Below are 22,328 nucleotides of genomic sequence, written 5' to 3'. Positions count from 1 at the left end.
CATGCCGTGAGAGAGATTTCAGTGAAGGAAGGGGATTGGATGAAAATTCCAGATGAAGTTAGAAAAGATCTGCAATATTTTCCACAGTCCAGAAAGTCGTTACATGTATGGAACATGAAGTGAAGACTGAGTTCTATGTATTTAAAATAAAAGCAGCAGAGACGTTATATTGAAACAGGGTTATGCTGTCTCTTCTGCGATTATGAGCAGAATGTGTTGCATCTCTGGTGTTACGCCATCTCAGTGCTGTGTGCATCACATTTAGTGTGCTACATTATCTGTCTAGTTGCGGGATGAAAGTGGTTCTAGAGCCTGAGGTATAATGGTGCTTTAAGATTCCAGGAGTGATTGCTGTAGTGGAGAGATGGAAAAGGACCATGTTCACAGCAGGATGTGCTGTACCGTGGCCTTTTTGTTCAATTGTGCTAGCAAATATATCTCAACTTAAAATAAAGATTTGTATTGGCATTGTTATTAGAAAAGTGCTTTCCAGTTCCTTGCAGCAGCTGCTGCTACGGTAGAGAAGGGTTGGTTTTTGGTTGTGGTATTGTTGGCAAAGTAGGTCTTGAAAATGTTTTCTACTCCTTTGCTTGGGATTGCCATGATCATCACAGTAAACCAAAGACATCCCAAGTATTAAACAAAAACAGACCTTGATATTCCGAATACTCTTCTGCAAATAACTTAAAAGTCCACTTAGTTTTCCAACACATGATCTTTACGGGTTCCTTAGCCAGGCAAAGCATCCTGCGCCTATTATCAAAAAAGTGATATCCCAATTGGGAAATATAAGAGCTTTTACATAACACAGCATTCACGAAATACACTTTTATTTTAATTATTTGTTAAAGCCAGATCCTAATGTATAATCCATCCCGGATCATGCTTAGCCCTTCTTTTCCTCTGATTCCACTGTTATAGCCAGCATTGCCACAGGTTAGATCGCAAGCCATCCCAAAACACACCGACCGTCTCTATCCACTTCCAACTGACTGTGGATTATGAAGAAAGGTAATCAACATGCTTAAATATAGGAAATAATCAATATGTACATGGTATAGATCCAAGTGCACTCACAAAGAGGAGAACACCCTGGATGGACGCTTTATACACATCAGCCGCACTGAGCAGCTGCGTGAGTCGAAATCACAGGAACGGAGTCGGTCAGGCTAATCGAGCACCAGTGCACCCACCGGCGTGACCCGCAGAACGTGCCTTGGTTTCGTCGTTTCTGTTCTTACGGAATGAGTCACGCCCAACGTCTTTCATTTAGGATGGAGCAACACTCTGAAGGCTCAATCGGGAAGATAGGAAGTCATTGAAAAGAAATGCTTCCCTCTTCTTTATTAAGAAAAGATTGTTTTTATAATTATCCTTAATATTTTTATAAAAAATATATAATTTGATTACACTGCATACTGAAATCCGTCCTTTTGGTGTCTAAGTGCCAAGGGGGCATGCCGTTGAAGAGGTTGGCTCTCCTTCTAGCCAAGCCTTTGTACAGCAATGCCTTGGGTAACAAAGTGCTTTGCATCCTTGTTGGCTGGCCGACACTTTCCCTCGCTTGGCCTCGACTTAATACTGTATACCGTGCCAAAAATAGCATGAGTGCCAATCCAATATGCACATATTTAAAACCCTAATCGCTACAATACATTCCCTTATAACATGTTTTTCACGTCACGCGCAGCAGTCCCGCTTGGAATATTTCCATTGCTCTGAAAAAGACTCCTTTGTTGTGTTTGCTGCTTCTTTTCCTTAAAAAAAAAAGAAAATGGACCCAACAGCAGGTCCCAGTTAAGGGGACATGTCATCACTGCTAGACTTCCTGTGCATGACTATAGAGGAGCAATGGTCGAGTGGCTAAAAAGAGCCCTTGTTGGCTGCAGGACAGAGCTTTTTTTCCTAGCAGCCAATCGACTGTCAGTGCCATTGATTCTTGAGTGTTTCGGTTCCCACAAATTGCTGGGCAGGATTCTCAGAGCTAGCAATGTCTCCAGCCATTTCACAGGCACCGAGTGGTTCCAATGGAGTCACAAGCATCGGAACTAAGGGTTTGGATTCTGCCTGTTCACGCAGAACATTCTTGCTGCAGGTTCCCAGTCTTTGTTGGAGTCCTGCTCTCTGTTGGACTGCGGTGTCCTAATGGCTGCTCCGATCGGTGTTGTGATTGTTTTGCTCTTGGTTCTTCCACTGAATGCTTGTTCCGTTCATGGGCACTGTAGTGTTGAAGGGCTGCGACTGGCAGCAACAGCACAGGCACGACTGAAAGGAAAAGCAGAGTGGTCAAAGGATATCTACAGGCATGGCAGCACATGTGTATAAAGCTTGATTAGTTCGTTACAGCATATGACTCATTCTCCCTAAATTCATGATATTTCAGGGGTGTGTCACATCGTTCAAAGTATTCTTGCAGCAGAAACACGACCCAACTTTACACTGTACAATATGCTGTTTTATTGTATGTTGCCATAAGGCAGAGACCACAATTTGCAAACAATTGTTGGGGTACAAGCACACTGCCACCGACCTACAACATCTCATTTCTCTTTTGCATTGTCACCTTAATTCACACTGGCATTACACACATTGTACTTACACCCCTCATGGGTGTATGTTAGTAAAATGGGACTGGATGTAACTCTAGCCACACATGTTGGGTCATACAGTATGCCACAAGACACATATCGCCTGCTGGCAGCCTGTTGGTAAATTGAATGGACAACCTGCAAACTGTCTTTTAATGTTGGACTTGCTGTCATGTTGCATTAAATGGGTGCTTTGTCAGTCTACAGGAAGCTCTGTTAGATGCAACCATGATGGAATGGGCCGCTGCGCTATGAGGCCACAACAGTGGCGGTTTAGACCTTAGCAAATGCCCAAGTCCCATTTCATCTGCTTGGCTTATGTAGCACAGCTCATGTGAGGTAAACGCTGACGGGAAGCGGGCATAGCCTTGCAGTACTCCTAAGGGCATATGCTAGCAGTGCATAGCACATGGTGTGGGGGCCTGGATGTATGATAGCAATACCTGGTAAGGATGTGGGTGCCTGGCACTTTAATGGCAAAACACGCTAGATGGTGGTAATAACTGCCATAATGTGAGTGTCTAAGCCCTGCATGGAAAAACCTGGAAAATCCATGCCATGGCAATATCTGAGGACTGAGGGTAGTACCTGGCATATCATGGCTCAATCTGGAAAATTACAGTTGGCTTGCTTTTTTGTCCAAATGCATGGCACTGATGGGTTCAGATTCCTGGTCTGCACTGTGCTTTCAGAATTGGAATGTAAACTTGGATGATCATTGGCAGATATTCTAACTGCGGTTGGTAAAGAGCATAGATACTCACACCAGCAGGTGATGCCTTCATACCTCCAACTGTTCCCTCCATATGCCAGTGTTGGCATCATAAACCGAGCTACTCAATCCATGTGACAAGTTTTGCCATGAAATGGCAAGGCTTTCATATCATATGGGAGCATGTGCCAACATTTGTCCAGCTACACACAGTACCTACCAGGTATTGCCATAATCTGCCCAGGTACTCACTTCATTTCACAATTACTGCCATCAAATGTTCAGGCCTTGAGTTCAAATTCCCAGCTACTCCTGTCATGTGCAAGATGTAACTAGGAAAGGCCTAACAGTGGTTGCAGGAGCAAAGCCAGCAGGCGGGATGAGGTCAGAGGAGAGTAGGGAAGCTGCACACCTCATTATTAAACCAAAGCCCTGCCTGCCTCTGCAAACCACCGAGGCAAAACTGGCATCAAGCTAAAACAACAGTTGCATTTTACTAACAGATGTTTACTTTCCATTCAACAGTATTTTACCTGGAAACAGTTTTTGAACTTCTTGCTCACGAAGTAAAGAGCTATGGGGTTTATGCAGGAGTTCACAGTGGCCAGGCTCAATCCAACGTAATCCAACACCAGCAGGAAGCTGCACAGAGGGAGAGGAAAGCAGATACACTGTGGCTCACATGTAAATCGCATTTAGGAATATGTTTTAAGAAGGCATAATTCTGTTTGGTTTTACACCATATTTAATTCAGGTGACAACACATTATTTACATTCACAGGCCCTCAAGATGAATTAATACAGGTGACAACACATTATGTACACTGACAGGCTCTCAAGATGAATGAAAACAGATGGCAACACATGATTTGCACTGACAGGCTCTCAGGCTCTCAAGATTCATTAATAGAAGTGCTTTGGATGGAGCCTGGAGATCCATCTCTGCTTGTAATGTGACATGAAACGGCGTATGGCAGGTCACACGCTGATGGTGACTTCTGGTGTGGCAGTCCCATGTACAGTCTTTTTTCCATTCAAACCACCGACCCCTTCCGAGGACCTTTTACATTTTTGCTCCAATGGCAGACAGACGTAACCTAACATTTGAGGCGATGGGCTCCTGCTGGCCACCATTGCTCTCCTTCTGCAGGCTTTTTCTTTCTGGCAGCTATAGCATCCCCAGGAAAAAAACACAAACCAGAAGCCTGTCCTTGTGCAAGGAGGAGGGGATGAGGTCAGTGACTTGTTTTTGACCTGTGATTGACCTTCACCATCTGCCCCTATCTTCCCCCAAAATGCTAATGTGAAGGGCTAGGCGTCTGGGTCGTTCCATGGAGTAGGTCCACCCATAGCCCTAGTCAAGTGGTTTCTAGGAAGCCTTAATTGTGGCCATCTCTGTTGGTGGCAGCTTGCACGGCAAAGGCATCTTGGGTGGTAGTGGGGGTATTGAATGAGAGTGAAACATCCGGGCATGGGATTGTCCCATTAAGGAAGGCCCCTGTTGAGCTGCTTAGGCTGAGACCGCAGTGGGGTGCAGCACAGACTCTTGGATTTGCTCAAGTAGGGGACGAGAGCTTCTATATTATTCTCTTTGGAATGTTAATAGACAAGGTATTGGCTTTTAGCTATCCCCTCTTGCTTAAAACGTATGTTCTTCTGTCTTTTGCAATTGCAAGATGCTGGCTGTTCAGTTGATTTTCTTGAAGTTCTTGAAAACAAATATCAATGACAGCCCTGCAGTTATAGAAACTTAGGTTAAATTCTGTTTTCATCTTGACATAATCGATAATTGATGGTATCTGCCTCATTGAACACTTTTAACCCTTTGGAAGGCCAAATATGTAATTGCTGCAGCACTGCTGGCATGGACTGGCTAAAACATTTGCCAGCGCTGGTGAAACTTCATTGAGCATGACAATCGGTGGAATGAACCACATTTTCTGAGATTTTGACCAGTGTGTAACAACACTGTGTAGAGGAGCAGGTGGGTATGCCATCCCTAACTCCCTCCTCATCTCCGTCATACTGGAATAGTAGGAGAAGAGCCCTATGTGGCAAACTAGGTATCATCGCAATGCCACATCGAGTGTATGAGAGTCGATATGTACTCAGACAACCGTATCGAATATATCCTCGCACTGAAAGGGTGGAAGGATGTTGGCCTACACCATAGGACATCATATAGTTATGAGCAAAGTCTGACGAGGTCAGAGAGACATCATGAAAGAAAGATACTGAGATGTACCGAAATTATATGCAAATACTTAAAGAATAACGATGTAACTGAAGTACCAAGAGAAATATGTAATCGAATATGTAGAAATCATATATGCAAAGAAGAAAAAGTAACCTGATGACTAATAAGTGTATATACAGAGTAACGCAAGTTAGAAGAGACATAAAGAAGCTTCCTGCAGAAGAAAACATAATGTGGCTAGTGCGCCCATGATGGAAAGATGGACGCCGGACTGATATGAAAACCAATCAAGTTACCTCAGAGACAGACCAAGGCTGCAGCATCAGAAGATGCTGGAAAAACAGCTTTGTGTGAAGAATAAAGAGGAGTCTATTTTCCTGGAATCAAGGATGCTACTTCAAGGAATAATTGCAAGGCACTAGGTGGGTCAAAGGGATAAGCCATGTACGTAAGACGTATTTCTCTTAGGTTAAGTAAAAAGGAAAACATCTGCAAGAGCCAACTATTGGACAATTAAAGATGCAAAAAAAACCTATACAAGGTGGAGTGAGCAAGCCTCTAGAGGTCGAGAGGAATAATGAGACCCCGCACAATTGAATCAAATAGCAGTAAATAGTAGGTTGAAATGGACACATTAGTGGTCTCCTCACATGTGATTCAGAAGTCGGAAAGAAGGACTATTCATTAAGCTCCAGACAGAGATAATGGTGTCCCAAAATAAGAAAACAGGCTGTAAGGTCAACTACTACAAAGGAGAAACCTTGGCTTAGGGCCGGACCAATGAGAGATGATGAACTAATTGGGAACGTCGGGAGAGTGACGGACGTTACTCTCGGCAGCTTACGTGCTGCTAACGAGCCAAAAGTCCAAGGTTGGGAAAGAATGGCAACCAATCAGAGGGTCTATGAAGCAATGTTGCATAGGCCAACCCGCTGCCATTATTCTGCTATAATCCGGTTTATACATATTTAGAGGTGGTTCAAGGCATGCCCATTAGATCAGGGGCATCCAGTAAGATTACTAATACTTACATGATATATGGGTATATATATTCCATTAACAAATCAATATGTTTTAAAGTTCAATAGGTTTTAAAGTTTGCCACATATGATGACGTCATAGCTGACGTACATTGAGGTATAAAACTTATGTATGTTCAAATTTGGGTGTGAGGGTGTGGATTGCAGCTTGTTGTTTGCAAGATTGTCCTACTTTAATTTATGCTGATAATAGAGTAGCACTTTGCCATATTCGTTGAGTCTGTCCGGTTATTTGGGTCTGAGATCGCTATTGGTAATTCCATCTGGCACATGAGATGCTTCAAGGTGCTAGGGCACAACTGTACAGCCTTGCAGCTACATTGAGGACACATCTGTGCCTCACTTGCCTTACTTCATACTTAATACAGTTTATAGGTCGAGCGCAGCTTAACATTTTAGTCCAACTGAAAGCGGGCAATATTCAGCCATTTACCTTCTAAAGGAAATGCTGGAAAGATTTTAATCCTGACAAGCTTAACTTCTGGAAAAAAAGGCAATTTTCGGAAAGAGATAGCTAAATAGATAGATAGATATATATATAGAAAGATTGATAGATACATTGATAGCTTTCAGATTTCCAACAGTGTCCCAATTATCATATGACCAACCCCATAACTTAATTCATTATGAGTGAGGGAAAGGTTAGCCTGTCGGTCAGTCTGTAGCCTTTGACAGAGTCGGCCACTCCATACTCATTGAGAGACTGGGTGTGGTGCTGAGGATGTCGAGGGAGGAGTGGAGTTGGATATAAGCATTGACAAACAAGGCACACAAACCCTTTGCACCTTTGGTTCACTGCGGCATGCCACAGGACACTTGCTGATCGCTGCTGCTGTTTAACATTTATATCAAACCTGTTCATGATCTGGTGAATGCTCAAATTCACAACTATGCCAATGACACCCAGGCATTCACTCAAATAATATGTGACACACCCCTTTCTTAGCAGAGTGTTTAAAAAGTTAATAATTGCATCATCTGGTTGGGGCTGGTAAAACAGTCAGGAGGGCATCCATTAAAGATGTATTTGTCATATTTCCACAAAGAATACTGTTTTAAACCTATCACTTTATGCATGAATGTTTCCATGGTGAGACTACTTTCGTGTCATTAAATTGGCTAACAATAACTCCTGTTAATTCACTGCTCAGAGGTGAGAGTTCTCTGGCAGAAAATGCATTTTGAAAGGGTGATATTATAGCCATACACAATGGGATAATGACCCGCCACCAAGTTATGGACAAGGCGATGCTGAGGGACATACGTTGGGGAAGGGTAATTCTCCCTCCCGAGGTCTATAAGGATTTAGCACATATTGGTTATAGTAAACCATGTTTTGGCGTTTTGGTGGTGAAGTAAAAAATGTTAGTTTAATAATGAGAAAGTAAATAGACAGAGTCAGTTAATGTATTGTGCTTTAACTTTGCAGTATTTATATAACAAGGTTCTCTTCATAAGTGAAGCATTTAGAGGGTTTAACATTAGGTGTCATGTAAAATTAAATGGTTTCTCTATAAGAAAGTGAAACTATGTTTCCCTTGTTTTAGCTTTCTCTATGGTATGCTAAATATGATGTTTTCTCTGAAACAACAGGTGCTCCTAGAGAGAGAGTGTCTTGTTGAAAGACACCTTGCCTGGAAATTGCATTATTGTTTCCCTGTCTGCTTTTGGCATTAGAATGTTCAGAATGCAGTCAATACCAGTAGTTATTGACTGCACGTTGAACATTCTGATTGGCTGGGAGGAGGTCAATTATGTTCTCCATGCACTGATATTTATTATTAGGATCTGCAGTCATATACTTCATGTTATCCATCAGTCCGTGAGGTGAGCATCACTGGCAAGCACATCTTAGGAAGGGGAACGCCCTGATTCCTGCAGAAACTAAAATTGTTTCTCTTAGGTGCCGATGCAGAGAGTACAGTGCATGGTATGGAGTTGAGAAGTTATCTATGATATGATATGGCATTTAAAACTCGCTGGTACACAAGTGTTTCTAGGCGTGAAGAGACAAGGAGGGCGAAACAGAGGGAGGACGAAACAACAATCTTACTAGGCTGTGTGTCATTCAGATCTCACAACTGCAAGCAAGGGGAGAAACGCCAAGCGGGTGGGGGTGAGGAGAATTGCAGGTAATCAAAAAGTGCAGCCAGGGGTGGCTCAGTGCAGGTAATCAGAAAGTGCAGCCAACGGGTGGCTCATAAGTGCAGAGAGAAGGGACTGTAGGGTTACAGATACAGACCACAAGTGCTGTGGGAGCCAAGAGGGAGTGTTAGGTGCAACTGGACAGGCGGGGACTTGGGCCCAAGTTCAGAGGGTGGCCAGGTGACCAGTGCGTGGAGCAGGTGGGTCATCAGCAGGGGAGAGGACGAGAGAAAGCCGAAGCGAAGAGGAAGGTCTTGAGTTGCTTCCAGAACCGCAGGTGGATCTGCTCAAGTTTGAGAGCGGCAGGGATGCTGTTCCAGAGGGAGGCCCCAGCCGAAGAAAGAGATCTGCCCCCAACTCTTTGCTTGGAAAAGCGACTGACCCTCAGAGGGCTGGAGGTGGATGAGCGTAGAGCTCGAGAAGGGAGATGTTTAGGAAGAGAGAGTTTGAGGTAGTGTGGTCCCAGGCCCCAGAAAGCCTTGCGGACAATGCAGAGGGTATTGAACTTGATCCTTACTGACACTGGGAGCAAAGTAAGAGATTTCAGGGATGGGGAGGATACGATCCCTGGGCTTGAGGCCAAGGACAAGTCTTGCAGTTCTGTTCTGGATATGTTGTAGAGGGTGGAGACTAGAGGCTGGAAGGTTTAGAAAGAGGCTGTTGGAGTAGTTCAGCCTAGAGAGGACCAGAGCTCTTGAGACCGTGAGCTATCACAAAAAGCTTTTGTTTATGTTCCTACCATTGCTTACTTGTCAATGGTGTGACTCAAAATATAGAGTCTAGTGGTTTAGCCAAAGTTCCCACGTGATATAGTATGCATTTCTGGGCATTTAACCAGTGGAAACTCTTTTATTATGCAGGGAAACTTGCCAGGCGCACATGTAGAGGGCACTTCCTCTTGTTTACAAATGTTTCATGGTTAGATCACTTACTTTCTTCCAGACACGTCCTTGACCAGTGTTTGTCAGGGGGAGAGTGGGGAATATCTCACTGCTTTATTAAACATCCCTCACTTGGCACCTTACATGCATACTTATTTGAGATTCCGTGTTCATTTACTTCACCCTAGTTAGGAACATTGGAGATCCCTGGACCTCAATTAATAAGGACTGGATCCTACACACAGCACGTGGCAATTTATGATTTCTGTGTGAAGCAAGAGTGGAATGGCTCACTGTGCCAGTTTTACATAGTGGTGGATATGCATGTCATGCTGAGACTTCAGGACAGACACAAGTGACTTCACATGCATCGGTAGTAAGCATGCATGGGTGAGGCTGTGATACCCTCAAACGATGGGCGGTGCATCTAGAGGAAGAAAGGAGATCCTGAAATCTCTGTCGGTGGCATGGGCTGCAGGGGGCATCCCAGTGCAGCAGAATCTAGAGGTATGCTTTTTCCTGGTGCATGAGCTGGGAAGGGGCCACTAAAAGCACCTCTTTCATTGCCTCAGGTGGAAGATGGGAGGCCGAAATGTTGCACTTGCACTAAGATGTAGGGAGAGCCTAGCGAGGATGCCAAGGGAAGAAAGAGAACTGGGTGGGGAGAGAAAGTGAGCCAAAGAAAGAAACTATACACAAATGAGCTCAAGTAAAAGACAAATGAGCTTTAAAATGTCCTAATCCTTTGCTGTGGCTCATTAATTAGTATCCATGTATTATCACAAAGAAGCAGAAACACAGATAGTATATATTTCTTTACACATTAGGTGCCATTCAGTTTTCTTTGGTAAGATATGATCATGATTAAACTTTACATACCTGAGCAAATCGCATCTGTCAATATCTTTCTCGTTGTACACAGTTCTCTTTAAGAGCCGGCTCAGATGAAGGGGGAACCAGCAGAGTGCAAAAATCAAGACTAAGCAGAAAACGGTCTTTGCAACTTCTCGACGCTGAAGAAGAAAAAGGCAAGATGAGAAATATGGCCTTGCTTTTAGACAGTGCACATGAATCCCTTTGCTTAGGGAGAGTGAGATATACTACATATTTACTGCAAGTTTAATGGGGCCTTGAAGTACAGTGAGTTTGAGTTTTTATAAGGTGCAACTGTCCAATGGACATAGCCATCTGGATGGACAGCAGGTTTGTGCTGGCCTAAAGCAGCTGAAGGGTACAGATGCAGACATTGTGCCCATGTTAACCCCATATGCAATCCACAATGCAAAGGTGTCAAGGAGCCAGAGCAGCCAGGTATACTCTGAATGGAAAATACGTCTTTGTGATCCACTGAACCCACCAGGAATGTGTGTCCCATGTAATTATGCTGCTCATTGGTATTTAAGATAGAGTTGTGACTGTTCCTTCAAGCATGACACTGGTACTCAGTGCCTAAGGAAGGCTGATGCCCTTTGAAAAGGGAAAACAGTCTTATGGGGGGACCCTTCCACTTTGCTTTTGAAGGGGCCAGACTTTGAGGAGTGATCATTAGACATCTATAGCACACAGGTTCCTCCCGTATTTCCTGTGTCAAATGGGACACAGAAATCTGTAGAGTGGTTGCATTGCAAGGATAGTGGACGGGCGTGGTCCGTCACTTATCAAAGACAGGCCTTCATGCCTCTAACTGCAGCCATGTGCCGCAAAACGCCTAGATGCCTCCCACCCAAATGATATAGACCTCTAGACGAAGGGAGGTGTCACTATTGCGGTACTGACAACCCGCAAGCTCTATAAGGCTCCCTCCTAATCCACAATCATCCACATAGCACTAGTTAAATTAAGGTTTTGGAGTTGAGGTGGCAATGAAAACATGTTAGCTTAATAATGAGTAAAGTTAACGAAACGCATTTGTGAATTACATGTGGCCTCATTTTGGAATATTCAAATAACTAGGGATAAGCATATTCATTGCAAACTTGGATGAAGTGGACAGTTTTAGCTTGAGCTTGCTTTAGATGCATGTTACAGTTATTTTTGTTCAAAAGTGAACCTTCACTTTGTTGTGTTAAATTACGTTGGAGTGTCTTGTTGAAACAATCTTGCTAGGAAATTATATTGCTGTTTCCTGAATATAGAGACATGCTTTTGTTGTTTCCCTGGCTGCTTCTGTGGTCAGAATGTCTGGAATGCCGTCAATACCAGTAGTTACCTGAACCTTATACAAAAGGCTAGGGTTTCCTGGGTGGCCCGGCCAAAGGGCATGGCAAATGTAACATTGTAAGGTCCCCTGTCCCTGTGGGTGAATATACTGCTTATTCTGTTTAAACAAATTTTCCAATCAGGTATTATACCTATTTCTTTGAGAACATCGTATATTGTCTCAATTTATTTAAAAAGTGGGATAGAATGAATCCTGTTAAATACTAACTCATAGCTCGGCTAGATGTACCCATTGCTCTCCTAGATGTAACAAGTAAAATGTCTGCCTCTATTGTATTAATTCATTTGGAGGCTTGGGCGGAACTCAGTGGTAGAATACATCACCTTCAATCGGGATTTAGGAAGAGGTTGGGTACATCGTTAAATGGGCTAGTCCTTTTTAGTATTTCAGAAAAAGACTTGGAAAAAAGGATTGGCGACATATGGCGACTTCATTGATCTATCGGTTGCTTTTGATCTTATCAACAGAGCAAAACTCTGGTGGAAGCTCGCAAAGTGGGGTCTTCTGTCTTCCTGATTCAATACTGAGTATTTTGATACATCTGCACACAAATACCTTCTACAAATTAGACTTAATGGTTAAGGGGTCAATGTCATCCAGCGTGTTGACCTATAGAGGGTTGCGTCATGGGACCACCCTTTCCTTTTTAGGTTAGATTTTTCTGACTTGGGGGAGGAGTTGAGGAGGATGCAAACTTTTCCACCTCGTTTGTGTCGGTTAATGTGCAATGGCTTGTGTATGCAGGTGACATACTCCTCTTTGACCTCACACTGATTGGTCTTTAATGTAGATTAGATGCGATGAGTCGGTGCATGTTAAGGAATGACTTGGAGATAAATTAGACAAAACCTAGGGTATTTAAATTGTCCTTACTTGGAAAGACTGCCTGTTTCCCTTGGAATCTTAATAACATAAATCTGGAGGTGGTGGATCAATCCACTTATTTAGGGTGTCCGAATCTAATTGTAATACAGGCGATAGTTATATTTGTTTTGTCCCAGATGAAACCAATCAATTCTAAATATGACCGTTTCACATTTCGTCCATTTATGACATACTATACAGTTGCATCTCTATCACATCGATCAGTATTTTTTAAAGAAATGTGTGACGGGCAAATCTGGGATGATCTGGAAGGTCTCTTATACGGATGGGCATTTGGATTACCCAATTATGTTCCAGTGATAAGATTTGAATTAGGACTTTTGTCCCTATGGACAAAACTTAATAATATTGAAGACTGCTGACATTGTATTCTAAAATCCTTGCTCCTCCGAAAGATTCACTGTATGTGGATATTAGTATGGATATGGGTAATGAACTCTTTAAGGCAATTATTATCAGGGTGGCAAGATACAATAATATTCTGCTCAACGTTGATGTGCCGCATAGGGTACTAACAACAAACCAGTGGGGGTGGGGAGAACAGATATTATGTCAAGGGGACTGGTGTCTGATGTGCGACTAGACTCATTATCAGGATATACATTTCACTATCAGTTGAATATGGAGGAAAAACGATTGAGATCCATTCCATGTACCTTTGTAAATTCCAGAGTGAACTTTTGAAGGAGTGTTTTATGCAAATAAGTTTAAACTTGTTTCCTACGCATGAGATACTAGGGACTTGTAGTGTGAAATATCTAAGGGGATTTTCTGCTGTACATTATGTGGGGTTGGTGCAATGTCCTAAACTTCAGGTGTTGAGGGAAAACTATTTTTCGCATTTTGTAAACGACCTAGTAAGGAACATATTTTAATGGGAGCACAAGTGTCTTCAATATTAGCTGATGTTAGTTTTGCTTTATATTTTTTTCCTACGGATGAATGAAGGACGTTTCTATAGATTTAGAATTGATATTGATATTATTGTATAGAAAAATGATGTGACTATGTAGATTGATTCAAGTTTCAAAGATGGTTGAATCAAGATGTTGTTATCCTTATTTACTCCTGCATTATTTAATGATGCTGATTGTGAAAGGTTTGATGTAACCGAAACACAATTAAAAAATAATTGACTGTTTTAAGTCAATCAACCAAATTATTCTTCACAGAGACAAGAAAATGATCTTATTTGAAAAAATCTGGGGAAGGTTTTTGAAACTGTAAGATACGTTTTTATTTACTCCTCCATGAGAATCTGTTTATAATGCGTGATTGTTTCCTGAAAATAACTTCTTTCTTTGAAATGTGTTGGGTACTCTAAATGTGATGAACTTAGTTTTAGGATAGTTTTTTTTTCTTATCACTATGGATATATGTTTTTCTTTGTCTTGGTTATATTCTGTATATAAAATTTAATAAACATGTAAATAAAAATAAAAAATAAAAAAAAATAATTGCCTGCATTACAAACATTCTGATTGGTTGAGAAGAGCTCCCTAATTATTTGAATGTGCTATTATATTCAATGTGTGCCATGTGTACATGACCATAATGTTCTGAGTTATTTGAAGAAATGGGCTATGCGCTCATCTAGGAAGAATGCACATCGACACGTTTGACTGTGTGAGGGAGGGTGATGTTGCATATTAGGTTTGCAAGACACATTAGGAGTGCATGTTAGCGCTCATGTGTGCGGTCAGGCAGTGAGTACTGCAGGCTGAAGATCCCACACTGAGCCTCAGGGTCCACCAGGCTGACCTCCATGAAGCCGAGGCTCCTGCTTGGAAGGGGACAGGCGAGGCTCTTTACCTGTTTCAGATGTTCGCTGAGAGCTATTCTCAAGCTTCCCTTTCTTCTGTTCAGCATTTCACAAGTCATCAGGGTATAAAAGATGGCGGTGCATGCCAGGGGTACACAGAAGTAGAAACCAAACAGCCACCAGTCCTTCCAGTCTTGATAAAACTGAAAAACATGGAAAGAGAGACAGGGATTATGTGAGTTTGTTGGCACATGGGCGTATTAATGAGGTACATACCGGTGGATTCAATCTAAAACGTGTTCAAACAGAGATCTATACTAGTACTCTATCAACAACAAGAACATGTGTCTGAACACGCAGGCGCAGTGATTCCAATCCAGAATTCACATACAGTGACAGATGTGAAGACTAGCAGAAGAAAAGAGGTCAATGTGCCAAACAATATGTAACCCTTTCATAGATTTCCTGGCATTTAGGTTTGTAGGTTTACTTAGTTTTGAGAAGGGAGACACGAAAGCCCCGAGGTGAAAAATAAGCAGGATCTTCATTGGGCCACTGTCATTGTGGATACCGGCCAATCCGGCCTACAAAGGGGAATGATGTAACAGTGCCTTGCGTGGTCATCAGTTGGCATGCAACACTGTGCCTTTCTTGAACTAAAGAAAAATCATATGGAAAACTAGCTACTTACCCATGAAAATAGTTTTGCATATTCGGGGACCCCACTGGGTAAGTGGCTAGCCTCTCCATGCTGCACCTGGAGTAATGTCTAGTTGTCCTTGGAATCCATGTGAGCAGAGCTCGATGTATCAATTTTACTACATTTATAAAATATGTTCACCTCTTCTGTCAAGCCACAACAACCTTCATCTTTATTGTACTATTTTCACCATTTGCCAGTCTGGAGTCCTTAATTTATGAATGCTTGTCCGCACTCCTTCATCCCAACCAGGGGCCTCTTTACAGAAGCTTTGCACCGGTGCAAGTTCAAAGTTGCACGTAATTCGCAGAAGGGCAGAAATTGGTCTACTGTAAAAAAATAAATGTATTCCTTCAATGCACTTTTTCACATGAACAATATTTTACATAGCACTAATATGGGATGATGTTAGCACTAGGGCAAACTTTACAGTGGTGCAAAAATGCATTGAAATAATATGATTTTACTCCAAATTGCACTTACACCAGTGCAAATATTCTTTAACGAGGCCCCCTGGTGATTTTCAATTCTGCTATTCGTCTTCCTGATCGGTTTCCTATCTCCTTTTTCTGGCTTCCTTGTAACTGCTCCATGCAAAACTATTTTTTGTCATTCGTTTTTGTGGTGTTTACCCCCTTGTTCCACCCCATCTTCCCTCTCTTTCTGTTTCTGTTCCATCTCACACAGTTCATTCTGCTCCCCAAGTTTGACCTCAGTCTCGTGTTTGATCCTTTGTGCCTCAAAATGGTTTGGCCGTTTGCTCACCTCTGCACGCACAACTTTCTCCTTGGACACCATAAGGAACTCTCTATGGCAACATTGGAAAAGCCAAAGGTTTCTGTTTTAGTATAGGCATGGGGTAGGCGTTTTCCAGATACTGCCACAGTGGTACTACAAGGCCATAAAATGGCCACAGCTGGCAAATGATGGAGACATATTATGGCAGATGTGGCATATGCTGCATACGTGGCAAATGCACATACATGAGCCAAAACTGTTGGCTTTACCAATGCTTGTTTTTAACAGGAACAGATGCAGGGACACACATGTTGCTTATAAAGAAAGTGGTGGTGACATATTTAGTTATGATTCATTTTTTTATTACATCAGTAGATGATTTACAGCTGCAATTAAGCCATTACCTTTCAGAAGACTGTTTAGATATAACACTGGCATCCCCTGAACAGCTCAGTGCTAGCGCAAAGATATCTGCAGGGAATGGGTGAGGCGTGTGTGTTGGGCAAGGAAGTGTAGGTATTGGGTGGGAATGCCATAGGGGCTAGCATGGCCATGGACAGTCAATGTGCGGGTACAATGCAAACAACACCCGCGTGTTGTGTGCCCATCCTCACATCCCATCTCTCCCCTATATTTACTTTCAATGCCAATCATTTTAGCTTATATGCAGCGCTTCAGGTGCAACCTCATAGCCAATGTGGTGCATTGGGGGGGCCGGGCCGGGCCTGGCCGCGTGGCGCATGCGGAAAGAAACACAGAGTGTGGGTGTGTCCGAGCGGGAACTGCTTTTCGGCTGGCTCCCCACTCGCTTTTATTTACTCTTTTATTTACTCGCCCAAGTGACCGCAGTCACGTGGACATCACATCCCTCATCAACTTTTAGATAGCCATTCAAACATGCAAATCGCTTGTATTCAAACAGGTATTCAAACGTGGACACCATTGAGGACGTAGCCTTTCAACCTTGTCGATAGCACTAGTTGCTTTCGGAGTGCATGCCACTCGATCCTCTCTCGGTGGGGAGCATGGGCTGTGTCCCTGCTTCTTTCCTCTTCATGGCGGACAGGAGGCTCCGGGGTTGCCTCCTCTACAAGGCCTTCTCGTGGGTTGTCAGTCTGTGTCGGCTGGTCCCCTCGAGGACTACTGTCTGTTTAGCTTTCCTCCCAGAGGGTCGGTGGGACTTTTTGGTAGTGCGAGACGTTTCTCAACACCGACTCGTGCCCTCGTGCCCTGATGTGGCTGACACGAGGCCATGCTCTCAATGGGATACCGTCCATGGTTCTGATATATACGGCATTGACATCTTTCCCTTCTGATTTCGGGTTCTTACCAGCACCGTGTCCCCAACCTGAAGGTCACTGGCTACCGCCCTTCTGGCCAAGTCCGCCTTGGCATTGTGTAACCGCCTCCTTCTTTCTTTGTCCTCCAAGTCCGCCTGGGCTGGTTTCCAGGAGTGGTGTAGGGGCAAGCCCCCTTGGATGGGGACCCTGAACATCATCGCAGGGCTGATGTGAGTTGAGGAGTGTGACGTCAGCTGGTACATGCATAGGAATCTGTAGAGCTTGGGGAGCCACCTGCGGCCTTTGTCCTTTGCAATTCGTATGGTTTTGTTGATGGACGCCATAAACCGTGCAGTGTCCCCGTTGGCTTGTTGTCAGTACGGTGTTATGTGATGGTGGTGTATCTCCAGATCGTCCAAGAAGCGTTGGAATCCCTTGCTTGTGAACGACGGGATGTCATGCGTTGCAAAAAAAATGTATAGTGCAGTGGTGACCGCTGCTGCCTCTGTGGAGTGGACGGGCTCAACCTCGGGGTACCTCGTGTGCTCATCAATCGCCACCAGCAGGTAGGTCTCATTGGCAACAGTTGCTCCGTGGTAGGCATTCCATGGGTTCTGGCGGTCCGGGGCAGCGTGAGGACCGGCAGGCGCTGCAGGTTTTTACGAGGGCTATCACTCTATGTTGCATGTGGGGCAGCCAGATGCGTGATTTGAGGTATGTAAGTGTTTTGATAACTCCCTGATGCCCCTCATGCACCAGTTGGATTGCGGTCTTATGCAGCGATAACGGCAGTACAATCCTATGTCCTTTCAGGATCGGTCCGTCCACTGTCCGTCTACTGACATGGATAGCTCGTGGCGTATCCCGAACAATGCATGTAACAGTTCTTGAGCTGGTTGTGTCCTCCAGGTAACTGCTGACAGGAACGTCTTCCATTCTCCCGTCAGAACAGCCGTCTTTGCTAGCTGCAGGCACGGGTCGTTGTCCGTTTCAGTTTGTATTTCGTCTAGTGTCATGGCTTTAGGTCTGGCATGTTCGACAATTAGTCAGACATGCTCTTCTGCGATTTTTGCCGCCTCTCGTTCCGACACAGTGGCTGGCCGTGGGTGGGGCGACAAGTAGTCAGCACGGCACTGCACATTCAGGTCGAACTGTTGCACCTCTAGCAGCCAGCGCTCGATTCTTGCAGGTGGGTGTGGCGCTGAGCCTCCAAAAATAGGGATGAGTGCTTTGTGGTCGGTAAGTACTTTCACTGGGTGCCCCAGGACATAGACATGAAAATGCTTGCACCCCAGATGATGGCCAGCGCCTCTTTCTCGATATGAGCATCATTTTTCTCAGCCGGCGTGAACGCTCTGCTTGTGAACGCGATGGTGTAGACTGTTCCATTCTTGTCTCTCTGCGTCAGCACTGCTCCTAGCCCAACTGGGCAGGCGTCGACAAGTAGTTCCGTGGTGCAGTGAATGTCAAAGAACGCCATGGTGGCGTCACTGGAGAGGGAGTCTTTTATCTTTTGGAACGCTTGTTCTTGACTGGTGCCCCACTGCCATGGGGCCTTGGCTTTCGTGAGCTCACGTAGCGGGGCAGCGGTCGTGGCAAGGTCAGGGATGAAGCGACCACAGTACGTGGCCATTCCTAAGAAGCTCCTCACTTCCGGCGCTGTGGACGGTGCTTTCGCATTTTTGATGTCGCTAACCTTGCCGGGGTCCAGGGAGACACCCTGTTAGTTGAATACGTAGCCGGAAAAGCTGAGTGACCTCTTCGCAAACTCACATTTTTCTTCATTGAGTGTGAGTCCGGACTCTTCTAGCCGTTGCAGTGTCGCCGTTAGCCGAGCCGTGTGTTCAGCCTCTGTTCTTCCATAGACCAGAATGTCGTCGCTGACATTGGTGACACCTGGTAGATCCGGGAGCACTCTGCGAATCTCATTCTGGAAGACCTCCGCCGCCGAGGAAATCCCGAAGTTGAGGCGATGGTATCGCCGGAGCCCTAAGTGTGATGAAAAGGTGGTGATGTAGCGGGATTCCTTGGCCAGGTGGATCTGATGATAGCCAGATCGGAGATCGAGCTTGCTGAAGACAGTTGCGCCTGTGAGGTCTACAATCAGCTCGTCAATCGTAGGTGTGATGTGCCTCTCTCGTTTGATGGCTGCATTGGGAAGGCGCATGTCAATGCAGATGCACACGGCATTGGGTTGTTTGGGTTTCGCCGTGACTACCATGGGGGAGACCCACGGGGTGGCTCCTGATGTCTTTTCAATGATTTTCAAGTCTTCCAATTTCTTGAGTTTGGCTGCTACGGCAGCCCTCATATGGAAGGGAACCCTCCTGTGTCTCACTGCCCTGGGTTCAATGGTCGGGTCGATGTGGAGCTTCACTGATCGACCTTTGAGACACCCGATGCCGGTGAAGAGTTTCTTGTGCTTTTTGAGAAAGAACTCGATGTTCTCAGGTTAGATGGCGAGGTACAACTGTATGACTTCTAGGCGTTCGGCCGTGGCGCAGCTAAGCAGAGTTTCGATGCCGGCATCCACAACGTGGATCCAGGTCTTGCAGCTGATACCGCGAAGTGAGAGCGTAGTTTTGAAATACCCCGCCACTTGGAGGGGCTTCTTGCACCCATAGGCGAAGAGCAGAACTGAGTGCCGTCGGAGCATCGGCTTGGGCTCAAGTTTGTCGAACCTGGAGACTGGCATGACGTTCACGGTGGCCCCTGTGTCTATCATCATGGTGACTGGGATGTCACCTACCAGCACCGTGCATCGGCAGGATCTAGCACCACTGCGGTCGTCGCTGTCTCCTGGTTTCACTGTTGAAATCAGGTGCGCCTTCTCCTTCCTCCGATTGTAGGTCCTTTTGTTGTGGCTGGGGGATAGCTCCCTGCTAGACCGGTCACCCTCGCTGCTGCTGGGGCTGTCTGACCCCTCGCCGCTGATGGCGCCGGCGCGCCCGCTTCTGCTGTACCGGGACCTCTCCATTGGTTTTCTTTGGCGGTGCAGTTGTCTCTCTAGGTGCCTGGTGGATCCTCAGGCTCCTGTGTTGTCTCTGTGTCATGGGGTGTTTTCCCTGCGGGTAGTGTCCCTGGGTGGCCTAGAGCTTAGACACACCGATGCGTAATGATTTTCTTTCCCGCATTTGTGGCACGTGGTGCCATACGCTGGGCATGGTTCCTTCCTGCCGTGTTGTCCCCCAGACCATATGCAGTCTTTCGGTCTCGTGCTGGGTGGCCCCCCTCGTGGCCTCTGTTGCCTCAGGGCGTTGATCGTCGGGGTGTTGTTCTTTGACAGGTCACTGTCTAGGAGAAGGCAACTTATAATCTGCTCCATCTCTGCTGCATACTCATCCGTCCTTTCGCGTAGGCGTCCCATGGCCAGGATGGAGTCGAGCGGGAGATCTTCTTCAGCTAGGACGGCGCGCCTTAGCTTCTCTGAGGACAGCCCGTGTATGACTTGTTGTCTGACTGCGAACTCCTCATTCGGGAAGTCACACGACAGTGCCATCTCTCTCAGCCGGCTATGGAAGTCGTCTATACTCTCCTGTGGGCGCTGTCTGGCCTGGCTCATCTTAAATCTTTCGAAGTCATGGGTGGACTTTGGCTTGAATTTCTTTGTGAGGACGTCCTTGGCGGTCACGTAGTCGTCATCCACACCTCGGTTTGGCAGAGCATTGAAAATGCAAAGGGCCATTGTGCCTAGGTTGAGCATGAGAAATGCCCTCTTCATCTCCTCATCCTCGATCTTGCGGGTGTGGAGGGAGAGTTTGACTGCTGTAGCCACAGTTCCCACCGGAGGCCGGTGCGGGCACCAAATGGCTGAAATGGTTGCATGAACGTATCCTGCGTGGTATCCAGACACGTGCTGGTGTCTGGGTTCCGGCTCTGGCTCTGCAATATTTGTGGCGTCATGATGTCATCTGCCATGGTTTCACTTATCTTGCACCACCCCCTCCAAATGGGTGCAGCCTGGCTGTAGAGGAGCCTGTTGATTCAGCTTGTGAGTGAGAGTCCCAGCGTGCTCTCTATGTAAGCTGGGGGTGTGCTGTGTTCCTCAGTCCTTAGCTGGGGCAGCAGTTCTGGGCCTCTGATACTGCTGTCAATGAAGAGGTTAATGTCCTTGGGCTCTTCCCCATGGGTGCAAATTGGGTGGGGGAAGGGCCGTGCAGTCTTTGTTGTGCTTTTTCTCCCCCCAAACGGTGCTTTCTTTTCTTTTCCCGGGCGCCCGATGTTGTGTGAGCGTGCGAGGGCACAGCTGAGGCTCCCCCCACTCCTCTTATCTCCGGCTGTTGGGGTCGGGGAAGCGGCCGTTGGCGGTGGCACGGAAAGCACAGCACTTACTGCAAAGCCTGCGATGGCGGGCTTGTTTTTCTTTTCCTTTTGCGCTCCCCAGCTTCACTGCCCGGCGCAAGTAGCTTAGCGGGCCTGGGCTGGTGGGGTGAGCGTGAACGCCTGCTGCCTCTTCCTCGGGCGGGTCCGTGAGGGATCCCCGCCTCGTCGCCAGTGTGGTGCGTTGGGGGGGCTGGGCCGGGCCTGCCCCCGTGGCACGCGCGGCGTGGAAAGAAACACAGACACAGTGCGTGGGTGTGTCCGAGCAGGAACTGCTTTTCGGCGGGCTCCCCACTCGCTTTTATTTACTCGCCCATGTGACCGCAGTCGCGTGGACATCACATCCAAAACTAAGCAAGCATACTTCAGTTTCTGTCACAGGCAGGTTTCCTCCATTTTAAACTGTACATTGTCTGCATACATTCTATCTTTCCATTTATACTTGGCGTTATTTGTACATTTTACCATAGAATCGTACCCATGCTTTTTACATTTTTCTGTTGAAGGGCTATTCTAAGCAAGGCCGGATAATCCTGACTGTAAACATTTGTACCATAGGGGAAAGTCTTCAATTCGCAAGCCTGGGCAACTTCCAAGCTTTCAGGTGGTAGTTCACTGTCTTGGATACGGGAATGTACCAGTTATCAGTTAAAGTGGTGCTTCAGCTCCCTAGAAGCTCCAGCTACTCTTGTCTAAGGATCCTGGGGCAGCTACGCGCCACTGCGCCAAAGCAACTTGGAGATACCCCTTTTGTAGATTTCTGACATTTACAAGGCGCTCTACTAGAGAGCAAACCGTGCATACATTTCGAGAGCACATTTATGACAGTGGAAGGATTAGTACATTTGACTGAACATAC

General features: G+C 45.6%; 1 protein-coding gene across 4 annotated transcripts in view; it reads right to left on the bottom strand.

The window, feature by feature from the left end:
- Window positions 1-813: 813 nt before the first annotated feature.
- The window catches only part of EDNRA (endothelin receptor type A), a 197,750-nt gene continuing 176,235 nt past the window's right edge, over window positions 814-22,328 (bottom strand). For all 4 annotated transcript variants that reach the window (XM_069631245.1, XM_069631244.1, XM_069631243.1 and 1 more), the window contains exons 5-8: window positions 14,482-14,634; window positions 10,443-10,576; window positions 3,834-3,942; window positions 814-2,265 (exon numbers count right to left, since the gene is read on the bottom strand). In XM_069631245.1, the coding sequence (XP_069487346.1) occupies window positions 2,143-2,265; window positions 3,834-3,942; window positions 10,443-10,576; window positions 14,482-14,634 (519 nt within the window). In that variant the 3' untranslated portion in view covers window positions 814-2,142. The remainder of the gene's footprint in view (window positions 2,266-3,833; window positions 3,943-10,442; window positions 10,577-14,481; window positions 14,635-22,328) is intronic.

The sequence above is a fragment of the Ambystoma mexicanum genome, chromosome 6q (assembly GCF_040938575.1).
Source record: "Ambystoma mexicanum isolate Mex_15411 chromosome 6q, UKY_AmexF1_1, whole genome shotgun sequence".
NCBI classification, from domain to species: Eukaryota; Metazoa; Chordata; class Amphibia; order Caudata; family Ambystomatidae; genus Ambystoma; species Ambystoma mexicanum.
This window is presented reverse-complemented; position numbering and strand designations above follow the sequence as displayed.